Source organism: Mustela nigripes, chromosome 3, assembly GCF_022355385.1.
Source record: "Mustela nigripes isolate SB6536 chromosome 3, MUSNIG.SB6536, whole genome shotgun sequence".
Classification (NCBI taxonomy): domain Eukaryota; kingdom Metazoa; phylum Chordata; class Mammalia; order Carnivora; family Mustelidae; genus Mustela; species Mustela nigripes.
In genome coordinates, this window is record NC_081559.1 from 8,045,672 (window position 1) to 8,061,976 (window position 16,305).

Genomic DNA, 16,305 nt, shown 5'->3' on the forward strand with positions numbered 1-16,305 from the left:
TGAAGCCTCTGTCTTCATCTCAGGTCATGATCCCAGCATCCTGGGATCAAGCCCTGCATCAGGCTCTCTGCTCGGCAGGGAGCCTGCTTCCTCCTCTCTCTCTGCCTGCCTCTCTGCCTACTTGTGATCTCTGTCTGTCAAATAAATAAATAAAATCTTTAAAAAATAAATAAGTAAATAAATAAAATAATATTTTTAAAAAATAAAATAAGAAGGAAATGAGAAAGCTACTGATTGGACTTACAAAACTTGAAAACCTTTTAAGTTAAGGAATTATCAGACATGCTCGACTTGTATACTAGACTGCAGTAGCTCCCGTTGAAATATACAAGTTCAGCATAGCTTTGCTAAGTAAATGACCAGAGAGAGAAGCGAAGTAGAATCTGTGATTTGAGAGTACAGACACTAATGCTGATGGGAAAAGGTATATGTGGAGAGTAACCAACCGGAGGACCGTCTGAGAGAGCTAGAGAAGTATCGGGGGCTGTGCAGCATGGCGTGAGTACCACAGCCAACCCTGACTGCCTGCCTTAAACCTGAGCACAAACTTTAATTCCTTCCCTTAAGAAAAGTTTCAGTCCAAGGCAAGACTAGACTAAGTAACTAAGTATACTGTAATGGAAATACTGTATTTTTTAATTAAAAGCTTCTCATAAGCCAATCACAATGTTGCCAAGCCTTTTATATTCCGCACAGCAGAGGACACAGGTCTACGCCTTTTAGAAGTTGTTTGAAATGAATGTCATCATGAAAATTCAAGCAATCAGAATATCCCTGTTACTTACCCACTTGGAATACAGTTTTGTCTCAACTCTTGGCACAAAACTGACAGCCTTAATCATGGTATCATAAACATTTAGAAGGATGTCTATATAGTCACTGAACTCAGGTTCAAACTTAATGGTGTCATTTTCAAGAATCAGCCTCATGATGAAACCGGGATGTTCAAAAGCTCTAACAGAATCCTGCCAAAAAAAAAAAAGGATACATGTATGTGAGTATATACATATATGTATGTGTGTGTGTATATATATATATATGAATAAATGGAGAAAGACTAAGCAGTGCAGTGGTCCCAGTTAGAACTCATGGGTTCTCACCTTTCCTCTTATGCCCTAGACAGTTAAGCCAATGAGGAGGTCTACTAGAAAGTGCAAGAGCACTTCCCAGCTAGACATGTTGGTGTTTAGTACCCACCAGGCCTACAGATCAACCAGAGTTGGGGTCAAGGTTTCAGAAAAAAGAGGATGTGCATAGCAGTGGGGCTCTGGAGTCATGCAAGAAAGAGCCTATGAGAACATTCGGATTCCCAGGCCCAGCGCATACTCAAACAGGACCTTCTCCTGGAAAGAAGAGAGTTCCTTGCAGAAACCTCCCCCAGCCATCATGGCCCAAATTTCCCAATGAGAAGAGTTTTTATTTCTCTTCACTAATCCTCACCAACTAGGTGATACTCGTATATCCTGAATATTCAGGATACTAAGTGTTTTTAAACAGGTAAGTGATCTAAAGATGTACTTCTTCTTCTACCACTAGTAAAGGTCTTTTTTTTTTTTTTTTTTTAATCTTCTTCCTCTTGAAAATAAATTAGTAGTTGAGTAGTGGTGTTATGGCACCATACTTACTGGTGGTTGTGCTATTAAGTCTGTGAAATCCTGCATGGAGACCAAAGTGAGTTCTTGCAGCTGTAAAGTCATAAGCGTAGCTGCGCAGTTGAAAAAAGATTCCAATTTGGCACTGCTGTCACTAGTTGGCAATTGCTTTTTTTTATTACCTTGGTAATAAATATTCTGAACTTCTGGAAACCACCTTGAAAGCACAAAAGACTTTTAAAAGTTAATACTTCCAGTGAATCACTCCTCTTACGTTAAGCATTAATAGTAACTTCTGGACATCCAAAGGTCTTCATAGAGAGCTCTATTGCTAAGACATTATCTACCCTCTGAAATGTAAGCACTAGCATACTTCAATTTTTCTAGGAAAAGAAATTTTAATCAAGGCCAAGAGAAGATGACTCAACAATGTGATGTGGTGAGGAAAAAAAGAAAAAAAAACCAAAAACATCAAAAAATAAACCCTGACTCTAACTCCTGAAACTATGCTTTCTGTACTTTTTGAATAAAAGTTTATTGGATATTACAAAATACTATGCACCAGTCTCCAAAATGTTCTTTAGGGAATGGATTTGTTAGTATAAAGCTAAAATGTAAATAGCTGCTTAAACCAAGAGAGAGCTTATTTAGTACTATATGTTATTGGTACTATATGTTATTCTGTTTCACAATGACTTGAAAACAAGACAAATCAATAAAATCAAGTGTATTATTTTATTCCCCTTATTGTGAAACCCTGAAAGAATGACTGATTTAGAACAAAGTCTCAAACGTGTATGTAACCTTGTAATAGAAATGTAAATTCACATATAGATACATAATAGGTTTTTAGCTTATAAAACCACTAAAACTACAAAATTAAGGAATACCGATACTTCTTTCATAAGAGATCATGAATTTTTTTTAAATGGCAAATTCACATATAGATACATAATAAGTTTTTGGTTTATAAAACCACTAATACTACAAAATTAAGGAATACTGAATCTTCTTTCATAGGAGATCGTGAAGTTTTAAAAAAACATAGTCCATATACTTTCAGGAGTTGCCAAATCCTTTCAATAAAGATCTCAATTTTAAATGCATGTATTCATTTCTTTAACAAATATGTGTTTAATGTCTACATGCTAGAAACAGTTTCATGGGAAATGTAAAAAGATATGACATCATCTCCTATCTCTTATAATAAAAAGGCAATGAGTCATAGCAGAAAACAGTCTTGAAGTCAACGGATTGAGATATAATTTTCCATTTAAGTAACAGAGAAGGGTTTTATAATGAAAATGGCAATTTCATTGATAGATGGAAATGAAATGAGAAGGACCGTGAGGAAAGGATCTGAAGTAGAAGCGGGATAATAAGAAAAATAGGTGGGTAAGTGGGGCTAATTTATCCAATAATTTCATTGTCTATAATAGAAGTAATAGAGAGATTTCTTCCTAGAAGATAGAAAGAAAGAAGTGGGGGGAAGTCTGAGAGGACTTTAGTAGAATTGGGAGCTGAACACGAGAAGTTGGGACAGCCTCACTCTCTAAAATGAGGCCATGGCAGAGCTTTCTGCAGTAAGGTGTCCTTGTGGAAGCAACAGATAATGAGGAAAACTAACAAATACTATATAGAGAAGAGTAATGCTACATTAAGAAAGGGGACCGAGAAACTTCCGGTAGTTTGGACAAGAGATGGAGTAAGTTTGGAGCTACAGAACTGGAAAATGAACAAATAAAAAGATATGTTTTAAAAATTATTCTGTCATTGTCCCAAAGATATTTACGGGGATCCCTAGTATGTACAAAACACTTTGTGCAAAATATTAGTCAGTCTCCAAAGTGCCTTGAGGCTAAGAGAGGGATGAAAAGATGAACACATAAATACATATTACAAAAGAAAGGCAATAAAAGAGAATAAAGGGTCAGAGGTATTCAGAAGAAAGTGATCATTTTTAAGGGGTAGCAATAGAGATTTCATAGAAGACGGATCATTTGAGCTGGGTACTGAAGGGCAGAAGAGAGGCTTCTCCAGTAATGAGCCACATCAAGTACTGTAAATAGCATAAATCATACTATTTTGCTGATGGTATTCAAGAGGTTTTTTTTTGTTAAATTTCCTTAACCTCTGATTCAGTTTGATAGAATTATGTGTGAAGATGGTAATGCTAAGAGTCACAAGTTTAAGAAGGAAGCAACTAAACAACTTCCAAATGTTCCTAGAATTCCCATCCCACAGATGAAAACAAAGAGTCACTAATTTTTTAAAAAAATCAATAATTGGTTAAAAAGGAGAACGAAGAGACTTTATCCACTGAATACTTAACAGTTATAGACTGATGTTAGAAGTTATGTCTTGTTTAATTTAACAGGACTATTTCTCCAGGCATGGCCCAAGGTGAAAGTCTTTTCAGACCTGAGAATGGAAGCGCTAGGTTAGGTCCAGGTTGCAGAAGACCTTAAAAGGTAGGTTTAGAAATGGTGACTTATTTTGTCAACAAAAGGGAAGCACTAAATTCGGGGTTAGGACATGTCACATGACGGTGGTTTGTAGGCTACACAGGAGGCTAAAAGAGCCCAGCAAGGGTAGTTGCAGTGGGAATAAAAAGGCATATGCAAGAAAGAGGCTTCTGAGCGAAGATCAAGAACAATTGGTGGTCCTCAGTCTAAAAAACATAAAAGGATTCAAATCATAAAAAATCATAAATCAGTAACAGAAGGACACTCTGGCAATATATAACTACATAGAAATTAAACAACACAATCCTGCATGGCCAGTCAAAAAGGAATTCATATGGGAAATCAAAAAATAATTTGAGATGAATGAAAATGAAAACACCATTTACCAAAACTCACAGAACACAAAGAAAGCAGTGACTGGAGGAAGTTTATAGATGTCAATGGCTACATTAAAAATGAAAAAAATCTTAACTCAGTAACTAAATTCAACTAGAAAATGGAAAAAGAGAAAACTAAACTCAAAACGAGGAGAAAGGAAGAAATAAAGATTTGAGAAGGGGAAAAAATAGAGAATAAAAAAAGATAGAGAAAATCAACAGACCCAAAATTTGGTTTTTAAAAAGATCAGCAATATTGGGGAGGAGCAAGATAGCAGAGGAGTAGGAAACCCAAATTTTATCTCATCCCAGGAATTCATTTCGTTACCAAATCATTCTGAACACCTACAAACTCAACAGGAGATCAAAGAAAAGAATAGCAGCAATTCTATGAATGAAAAAGTGAACACTTTCTGGAAGGTAGGACTGCGAAGAAGAGAATCCAGGGCAATATTAGGGAAGAGAGACCACAGGGGAGAGAGAGCTTCTATCATCTGGCTACAGGCAAGTGATAGAGCAGTGGAGCAAAAATCTGAACATTAAGAAGTCTGCTCCACTGAGGGACGTCGCTCCAGCGGCTGAATGGGGGGAGGGGTGAAACCCTCACTGGGACTGTGTGGTCTCAGGACCCTTGGGGTCACAGAAAGACGGGGCAGAGCTCAGTGGCACAGCTCCCAAGTATTGGAGAGGGGAAGCCAGCTGCAAAGACAGAGCCGAGGAGTGGGCTCTCAGCTCAGGGTTGTCATAAATCATTATCTGTGGCACAGTTGGGCCACTACTCTCCAAGGAGGGACCCCACAACTAGCAGATCTGGGGAGACTCTCCTTCCTCCACTGGGAGGAGCAGCATGGGATCCTCCACAGGAACCTGCTGAGTTTGGACACTCCAAATGGGGTCGTGTGCCAAAGACAGAAATGCTCAGTCACAGGCCAAGTGAGCATGAAGTGTGGCCAGGGACCAGGGAGAGAGGAGTGATTGACTGCTTTTCTCTGAGGCCACACTGAGGACTGGGGCCCTGACCTCTCACCCCCTCTGGGGCCAGCGACTGGGAGGCCACCGTTTTCATTCTCATTCTCCAAATCTATACAGAAAGCTTTCAGGGAACAAAAGCTACCAGGAGCAAACCCAAGTGGATTATTCTGCCTGGCCCCTGGCAAGGTCAATGCAACTCTACCTCAGGCAAAGGCATGTGAAAATCAGTGCAACAGGCCCCTCACCCAGAAGATGATCAGCAAGAACATCCAGCCAAGACCAAGTTTACCGAGCAAAGAGAAGTGCAAAATTCTAGCATTAGGGGAATATAGCACATAGAATTCATGGCTTTTTCCCCATGACTCCTTAGTCTTTCAAAGTTAATTTTTAAAACTTTGTTTTTTTCTTTTTCTATTTATTTTTCGAATTTTTCTTCAACTACCATCTTATCAATTCCATTTTAAAAATATTTTTAGATTTTCAGTTTTACAGTCATATTCTACCCCTTCATTGTATTTAATCTTATTTTTTATATAAATATAAGTTTTTCTCTTTTAAAATTTTGGGATACACTTTCTTCTGACAGATGAAAATATACCCTAAACCTAGTATATGACTTTGTTCTTGTCTCCTGCCTGATCACATTCTCTTTTTTTTCCCTAATTTTTTTCTTTTTTTAATGAATTTCTTAACAATTCCTTTTTAAAATTCTTTTTAAATTTTCATCTTTATGGTCATATGCCATCCCTCCATTGTATTTACCCTTATTTTTGTATATATATAAGTTTTTCTTTCTTTAAAATTCTGGGAAGCAGTTTCTTCTAATAGACCAAAATACACCCCAGATCTAGTGTGTGGCTCTGTTCTATTCACCACCCTCTTCCCATTTCTTTCCCCTCCAATTTCAGATCTCTCCTGATTTGTTTATATTTTTCTGGAGTCATTGTTACCCTTTTAGCATTTTGTTCTCTCATTCTTCTATTCTTCTCTGGACAAAATGATATAACAGGAAAACTCACCTCAAAAAAGAAAGAAAGAAAGAACGAACAAACAAGAGGCAGTACTGACTGACGGGAGCTTAATCAATGTGGACATTAGTAAGAACTAGAGTTCAGAATGAAAGATACTAGCTGGGCTTGGGAAAGGCATAAAAGATACCAGAGAATCCCTTTCTGGAGAAATGAAATAGCTAAAATCTAACCAAATTGAAATAAAAAAGGCTATTAATGAGGTGTAATTAAAGAAAGAGGCTCTAACTGCTAGGATAAATGAGGCAGAAGAGAGAATTAGTGATATAGAAGACCAAATGATGGAGAATAAAGAAGCTGGATGAAAGAGAGATAAACAACTACTAGACCACAGGGTCTGGTGACAAGAGATAAGTGACACAATAAGACAGAACAGTATTAGAATAATTGGGATATTAGAAGAAGAAAGGGAGGGGACAGAAGGTATATTGGAGCAAATTATAGCAGAGAACTTCCCTAATTTTGGGGAAACAGGCATCAAAATCCAGGAGCCACAAAGAATCCCCCTCAAAATCAATAAAAATAAGCCACCCCCCATCATCTAATAGTAAAACTTACAAGCCTCAGAGACAAAGAGAAATGCTGCTGCCCCTCGGAACAATTTGTTACTTAAACTGTAACCCCTGGAGGATTTTACTAGTTACCAAGCACATTTAGATATGGCCTTAAGAAATACATATACTGGCAACAGGTCTTTGGGGAGAAGGACGATGTACAACCATGAAGCTGGGCAGCTGGGGATGCCTGTCTCACTCAGGGTGGAAGGCCACCCCTTCACAGAAGCTGGGCAGCCGGGAACACCGGGCCCGCCCAGGGCGGAAAGCCGCCTGCTTCAGGGAAGCCGAGCACCTGGGAACGCCCAGTCAGCTCAGGGTGGAACGGAAAACCGCCTGCTTCACTTATCCGTTATTGCTCTTTTCTCTTCCCAGAAGCGCCTGTCGTTAGTTAGATGAGTCCTTTGAATGTGCTTGTTTAACTATAAACTCTATCCTCCTCCTTGCTAGTCTGCAAGACGTGACTAACGTTTGACCTTCATCAATCCTTCTGTTGGCTATTGTTTTCTATCCAATAAAAGTGAGACTGTGGAGTTGCTCGTGGCAGCCATCCTTTTTGACTGTTGTCTCCTGCTCCCAATCTCTTGCAGCTGACTTGTTGGTGCCTAATTCTTCTCTCGTCACCGACTGGAAGCGGCAGAGAAAATACCAAAAGCAGCCCGGGACAAGAGGTCTGTAACCTACAGTGGTTGAAACATTAGTTTGGCAGAAGACTTATGGCAGCCTGCCAGGTCAGAAAGGACTGGCACAATATATTCAGAGCATTAAACAAGAAAAGCATGCAGCCAAGAATACCATACCCAGCTAGGCTATCACTGAAAATAGAAGAAGAGATGAAAATCTTCCAGGACAAACAGAAACTAAAAAAAAAAAAAAAAATTGTGAACACCAAACCAGCCCTACAGCAAATATTGAAAGGGGTTGTCTGAGCAAAGAGAGAATCTTAAAGTAACAGACCAGAAAGGAACAGAGACAATATACAGTAACAGTCACCTTACAGGCAATACAGTGGCACTAAATTCATATCTGTTAATAGTTATCCCGAATGTAAGTTGGCTAAAAGCCCCAATCAAAAGACAAAGGGTATCAAATTGGATAAAAAAATAAGACCCATCGATATGCTGTCTACAAGGGACTCATTTTAGACCCAAAGAAACCTCCAGATTGAAAGTGAGAGGGTGGAAAATCATTTACCATGCTAATGGACATCAAAAGAAAGCTGGGGTGGCAATCCTTATATCAGATAAATTATATTTTAAACCAAACACTATAATACGAGATGAGGAAGGACACTATATCATACTTAAAGGGTCTGTCCAACAAGAACATCTAACAATTTTGAATATCTATGTCCCTAACATAGGAGGAGCCAATTATATAAGCCAATTAATAACAAAATCAAAGAAACACATTGATAATAATACAATAACAGTAGGACATGAAAACCCCCTTCACTGAAATGGACAGATCATCTAAGCAAAAGATCAACAAGGAAATAAAGGCTTTAAAGTACACACTGAACCAGATGTACTTCACAGATCTATTCAGAACATTTCATCCCAAAGCAACAGAATACACATTCTTCTCTAGTATACATGGAACATTCTCCAGAATAAATCACATCCTAGGTCACAAATCAGGGTTCAACTGGTACCAAAAGACTGGGATCATTCCCTGCATATTTTCAGACCATGAAGCTCTGAAGCTAGAACTCAATCACAAGAGAAAAGTTAGAAAGAACTCAAATACATGGAGGCTAAAGAGCATCCTACTAAAGAATAAATGGGTCAACTGAGAAATTAAAGAATTTTAAAAATTCATGGACACAAATGATAATGAAAACACAACTGTTCAAAATCTCTGAGATGCAGCAAAGGAGGTCCTAAGAGGAAAGTATATAGCAATACAAGCCTTTCTCAAGAAACAAGAAATATCTCAAATACACAACCTACCCCTTCCCCTAAAGGAGCTGGAGAAAGAACAGCAAAGAAAGCCTAAACTCAGCAGGAGAAGAGAAATCATAAAGATCAGAGCAGAAATCAATGAAATAGAAACCAAAAAATAACAGTAGAACAAATCAATGAAACTAGGAGCTTGTTCTTTGAAAGAACTAATAAGATTGATAAAACCCGGGACAGACTTATCAAAAAGAAAAGAAAAAGGACCCAAATTAATAAAATCATGAATGAAAGAGGAACCATCACAACCAACACCAAAGATATACAAACAATCATAAGAACATATTATGAGTACCTATATGCTAGCAAATTAGACAATCTGTGAGAAATGGATACATTCCTAGACAAGTATAAACTACCAAAACTGAACCAGGAAAAAATAATAGAAAATCTGAACAGACTCACAATCAATAAGGAAATTGAAGCAGTAATCAAAAATCTCCCAAGAAACAAGAGCCCAGGGCCAGATGGCTTCCCAGGGGAATTCTACTAAACATTTAAAGAAAAATTAATACCAACAAAAACTACAGGCCAATGACCCTTATGCACGTACACACGAAAATCCCCAACTCAATCCAACAGCATATAAAAGGAATTATACTCTATGGCCAAGTGGGATTGGTATTTATCTCAGGAATCAGATTAGTTCAGTACATGAAAACCAATGTAATGTATTAATAAAGTAGAAAAATCCACTATTTCAGCTGCAAAAAAAAAGCCACACACACACACACACACACACACTAGGCAAAATCTGTGGTATTATATGATAAAAAAAATCAACAAACTAAGTATGAAAGGGAAATTCCTTAACCTGATAAAGGGAAATTACACAGCTAACTAAATGCTGAAAGACTGAAAGCCTTCCCCTAAAATCAGGAACAAAACAAGGATCTCTGCCCTTGCAACTTCTTTCAACACTATACTAGAGAGTCTAACCAAAACAATTAACCAAGGACAAGAAAAAACCACACAGATAAGAAATGAAGAAGTATAGCTGTCTATTTGCAGATAACACAATCATATATATATATATATATATATATAAAAGATATGAAGTTTACACATAACCCCCCCCCCAAAAAAAAATCATTGGTACTAATAAACAAGTTTAGCAAGGGTGCAGGATACAAGATCAGTATACAAAAAGATAATTAGACTTTATCAAAATTAAAAATATTGTGCCTCAAGATGCCTGGGTACCTCAGTCAGTTAAGCAACCAACTCTTGATCTCAGCTCAAGTCTTGATCTCAGGGTCATGAGTTCAAGCCCCATGTTAAAAAAAAAAAAAGTACCTCAAATTTATGCCTATCAAGAAAATGAAAGGATCAACCACATAATGAGAGAAATATCTGCAAATCGTGTACCTGAGGGCTTAGTATCCAGAATATATCAAGAACTCTTAAAATTCAACAATAAAAAGATTACTCAATACAAAGTAAGCAATGATCTGAATAGACATTTATCCAAACAAGATAAACATATGGACAATAAGCATTTGAAAAGATACTCAATATAATTAGTCATTAAGGAAATGCAAATCAAAACCTCAGTAAGATAGAACTTAACATCTACTAGGATGACTATATCTAATCAGAAAGATGGACAGTAACAGTGTCGACAAGGATGTAGAGAAAGTGGAACCCTCATACATTGTTGGAAGGAACATAAAATCTAACAAACGCTTTAGGAAACACTGTGGGAGTTCCTCAAAAAGTTAACCATAGAGTTATTATATAACCCAGTAATTCTACTCCTAGGTATCTACCCAAAGAGAACTAAAAACATGTTTATAAAAATGTTCATAGCAGCATTATTCCTAATAGACAAAAGATAGTAACAACACAAATGTCCATCTACTGATGAATGGATAAACAAAATGTGTTAGATCCATACAATGAGATATCATTTGGGGGGCACCTGGGTGGCTTAGTGGGTTAAGCCTCTGCCTTTGGCTCAGGTCATGACCTCAGATCCTGGGATGGAGCCCCACACCGGGCTCTCTGCTCAGTAGGGAGCCTATTTCCCCCTCTCTTTCTGCCTGCCTCTCTGCCTACTTATGATCTCTCTCTCTCTCTCTGTCAAATAAATAAATAAAATCTTAAAAAAAAAAAAAAAAGAAATATCATTTGGCCAGAAGAAGGAATGAACTATTGATATATGCTATAACAGGGATGAACCTTGAAAATATCATGCTTAGTGTAAGAAGTGAGACATAAATGAATACATATTATATCATTCCACAGAGATGAAATGTTTAGAATGGGGACAGAAAATGTACTAGTGATTGTCAGGGCATGTTGGAGGGGAAATCGGGAATGACTGATAACAGATAAAGTGTTTCTTTTGGGGGGTGATGGAATTAGTGGTGATCACTGCAAAACCTTTGAATATATTATAAACTACTGAAATGTACACAAGAAGGTGGTGATTTTATGGTGAGTGAATTATACCTCGATTTTAAAAAGTAATTAGCAATACACTGACTATGGCTGGAGGCAGGGTAGGGGTGGTAAAGATGTAGATGATAAGCAACAGATAGAAAAAGTCACAAAGTTTTCAGCTTGGCCTGGGAATGGTCTAGAACAAGAAGAGTAGCATGCTTGGAAGAAAGAATTACCACTGTAATGGAAATGCTAATATTTAGATGCTGACGTGATATTCAACAGGAGACATATAGTATGAGGTTAGTAACAAGGGCCTAGAGCTCAAAAAACTTAAGATCTTTAGACAGATAAGGCAGATGAAATATTGACATTGCCAAGAATATAGAGAAGACTCACAAGAGTAAACACCTGAGAGGCCCCCACTCTTGGCAATAGTAAGAACAAGTACAGCTAGGAAAAAAACAAACAGAAAAACCAGAGGCACAGGGACCTAGAAAAACAGCTTCCAGACGGCAGGGGTGATAAACCACAATAAATGCTGAATAGAAGCAGAGAATGAATCCTGAGAGAAGACATCTGGGTTTGGCGTAGATACCATAATTAATCATTTGCTAACTGTTTCTCCATTGTGGTAAGCTGGTGTTCTACCTTTTAGCCATGATAAACACATTCCGGTTCACTATTTAAAGTACAGTCAGAGTGTTTTCCCCTTAGAATAAATCAGGGAGCACTGAGGCTACAGCAAATCAATCTACAACTCTCCACAAAATTTTCAGCAAAGGTTTTATTCTGCTCTGTACTTTGACACCCAATTTACCAAAATTTATGGTGGTAATGTATTCCTCCTGGACTATAACTCGAAGTTACCGATCAAGAAAATTTATCGGTTTTATGTCCTTAAGGGGTCATTTTCTGCTCTGTAATTAATTATGGGGTTTCATTCTATAGCTCTCATCTATTTGTTTATGTTAACTAAATACTAATATTAAATAAAATTCTAAAGTTCTTTCAAGTGACTTCAGACAAAGAATTTGATTCTAAAATATTGGAGAAAAACAACAAAGATACAATCTTTAGCTATCAGGATGTATCTCTAAGTAACTTATGAAAATCATGAAACCATGCAGGAGTTTCATGCTCTCTGCTATCTGAAATTTGAGCTAATTTTAACATCCTATTTATAATAACTCAACAACCCATGATAGAAACATTTTCCTGTATTGTTTCAGAGCATGCTCTCTGGCACCTACATTGGTAATTATCATATGTGACTATTCCATTTTTAAGAGTCGAGCCAAGATGTTTAATTATCATGTGATAAGTCTAACCTCTCAGTGTGATAGTAAACTCCTTTAAAGAATATATTTTCCCTACCTAATAGTGCTTTAAACTTCTTTCATTCCCCATCCAAAAGCAAAATGAAAGAGGTAGAGTGCCTTAAATGTAATATTAATAGTAGATGTCGAATATCTAGCAAATGGATTAGTTGATGATCATTCTCTCCCTGGTATTCAACCCCTCTCACAGAGCAGAAGTAGAAACCAGAATTGAGAGAAAAAAACATAATCATTTTAGTTCCTTCACAATCTATGTTGTGTAGAACATCTGGGTAGACAGTACAGACCAATTCAGTTAAAGACACTATACTTAGTTCTTGAACAGAAGTAATTACAAACTTGTTAAAATCAGATTTTCTAAATGCAGTTAAAATGTAGTTCCCCGCCAATAACATTTTTAAATTTGTGCTTTCCTCCATGAAATTTTAAAACTTTACATTTTAAGGAGAGTCTCTTTAGCAGATTCCATGTGTTTCATGACAATGGTCTGAAATATTGACAGTTCTAATGCATCCTGGCGATTATGAAATTCTTCTACATCAACTAAACGTAATTTTCTGCAAGACATAAAAATAAACAATAATTAAGGCAGGAGATTTTTTTGCATTAAATATTTTTGTTAACTGATCTCAAAAATATAATATTCCTTGGTTTCATCATTAAAATTTGTGTTTAATAAAATTAAATAGTTAAGAACATAAAATTTTTAAAATTTTAATTTTTAAAATAATGTAATTAAATTTGATAAGAACACAACATAAGATTATGAAACATTATTGTGAAGTAAAACAGAGTTGAAATAACTGGGATTTGATAGAAAATTTAGACTGATTTTTGCTTTCAAATCAGAATAATTGCAACAGGAAAAGAGGTAAAGCTTAAGAAAGCTCACTATACCTGAAACAAAAATTGTACCCACTCTGGAAAGAAAGTAACCTTGCATTTTAGGGAGCCATGTAGTGGGGGAATTCTCACACCTGATTAAGACCTAATATATCAGTCTTTTGATCCTGTCTGGTTTTGACTTTTTTTTATTATATTCAGTTAGCCAACATACAGTACAACATTAGTTTTTGATGGAGTGTTCAAGGATTCATTATTTGTTTGCTCATCACATCATCTAGTTATCCTATCCCCCACCTCCCTCCCTTCTGTAACCCTGTTTCTTTCATGGAATCCAGAGTCTCTCGTGGTTTGTCTCCCTCACGAATTTTAAGAAAACATAGTGCTTCTTCTAGTCAACAGTTTCCCACACACCTTCTTTTCTGACTACAGTGCTATGGATCTTTGTTATGTACATGATTTACACATTTAAGAAGTTTCTGTTGTGGGCTCTATGCTGGATATAATAATAATATAATAATAATAATTTTCAGTTGGGGAAATTGGGCAGCCACATGCAAAATAATGAAATCGAACCCTTATCTTATACCATACTCAACAATGAACGCAAAATGGATTCAAGACAGGAATGTAGGACCTGAAGCCATAGAACTCCTAGAAAAAAACATGGGTGATACATCCCTGGACACGAGTGTTGGCAATAATTTTTTGGATCTGATGCTAAAAGCAAAGGCAAAAGCAAAAAATGAACAAGTGTCACTACATCAAACTAAAATGCTTCTGCACAACAAAAAATCAACCATTAACAAAATGAAAAGGCAATCTATTGAATGGGAGAAAATATTTGCAAATCATATACTGAAAAGGGGTTAATATCAAAAATTTATAAAGAACACATAAAACTCAATAGAAAAAAATCTGATTAAAAAATGGGCAGAGGATCTGAATAGACATCGTTCTAAAGAAGACATGCAGATAGCTAACAGGTATATGACAAGATGTTCACATTACTAATCATGAGGGAAATACAAATCAAACCACCATGAGATGGTCCCCCCACACCCGTCAAAACGGATATGAAAAAAGGATAGGAAATAACATGCATTGATGAGAATGTGGACAAAAGAGAATCCTTGTGCACTGTTGCTGGAAATGTAAATTGGTGCAGCTGCTATGGAAAATAATACAGGGTTCCTCAAAAAGTAAATAATAGAACTACCAGATTATTATATACCAATTCTACTTCTGAATATTTATCTGAAGAAAATGAAAACACAATAAAAGAATAATGTACACCCGTGTTCATTGCATTATTTCTAATAGCCAAAACATGGAAACAATCTAAATGTCCATTGACGGGTAAACAAAATGTGGTGTACAGATATACACAGTGGAATAATATTCAGCCATAAAACAGAATGAAAGCTTTCCATTTGAGGCATCATGGATAGAGCCTGAAGGCATTATGCTAAGTTAAATAAGTCAAATATAGGAAGACAAATAAAGAACTTTATAAACTCCTATGTGCAATCTAAAACGACAAAAACTGAGCTCACGGATATAGAAAACAGATTGGTGGTTGCCGGAGGCAGGGGATGGACGGTGGACAACATAAGCTTCACTTTCTTAGACATCTTCCTTTTATTTTTAGTTTTTTAAAGGTTTTATTTATTTATTTGTCAGAGAGAGAGAAAGAGCACAAGCAGGGGGAGAAGCAGGCAGAGGGAGAAGCAGGCTCTCTGCTGAGCAGGGAGCCAGATGTGGGACTTGATTCCAGGACCCAGGGATCATAACCTGAGCCAAGGGCACATGCTTAACTGCCTGAGCCACCCAGGTTCCCAACATCTTCCTTTTATATTCAACTACTGTAATCCCTAGCCTATGGCAATTTCCACATATATGTACCTACAAGCTACACATACATATTCATATATGCACACTACTTTTCAAGCAAAAATGCCCATATGCTATGTAGGCTGTGACTGTATTACAGATGCTCTCTCTGACATTCAGTGGGCTCTGTCAGTCTCACTACTGAAGGACATGAACTTGCACCTTCCATCTACAAGCATCCCCTTTCAGCTTTCCACACTCGTGCATTTTTGCAGTCGTTCAGATGACTTTTCCATCACCATTCTCCACACCTCTGCTACACAGAGATGTCCCATACTTTCAACACCTGCTGAGAGGCCAAACACTTTTCACCTAGAGGAAGGATGCCCTTTATAGTCAACGCTGGCTCCTACTCTGAGAGGCAGTGCTGCTGACTGCCCGCCCCACTCAACATTCTCATAGAGTGAAAATGACTCATGTCTACGAGGGCAACATTGGAATTGGTGGAGTCCTCTTCCTACCCACAGACTGCAAAGCTTCTTTCTCTTTTGTCGTCACCCCAGATGCCCTGAGGTTTGCTTCAGTTGCTGCTACGAATACTTCTGCCACTATGATCACGGACAACAGGTTTGGGCATATCCATTGTTTACTGTTTTGTTTTGTTTTTTATCTCAACTTTGTTCCCTTTTTCTTCCCCTTCATTTTCTTGTCTCTTGCCTCCTGACGTTGGCCAACAAAGTCTAGCCCGTTGTGGACAGTACTAGGCACTACAGCCTCACCCGCCTGCATCCACTTCAGTGTGTCCTGGCAATTCCAAAGAGATCCATATCTATAAATGGATATTTAAAAAAAAAACCACTGGCATTGTTGTGAAAATGAAATATATATATCACTGTATGAAAACATCCTTCGTGAGAGCGATACTATACAGAGTGGCCTCATGACTGCATGCAAAATT

General features: G+C 37.2%; 1 protein-coding gene across 1 annotated transcript in view; it reads right to left on the bottom strand.

Annotated features, from left to right (window-relative positions):
* The window catches only part of DNAH7 (dynein axonemal heavy chain 7), a 250,612-nt gene that overhangs the window by 195,796 nt on the left and 38,511 nt on the right, over positions 1-16,305 (bottom strand). Inside the window, exons 10-12 of the mRNA XM_059393094.1 lie at positions 13,109-13,228; positions 1,626-1,809; positions 786-965 (exon numbers count right to left, since the gene is read on the bottom strand). Coding sequence (XP_059249077.1) covers positions 786-965; positions 1,626-1,809; positions 13,109-13,228 — 484 coding nt within the window. The remainder of the gene's footprint in view (positions 1-785; positions 966-1,625; positions 1,810-13,108; positions 13,229-16,305) is intronic.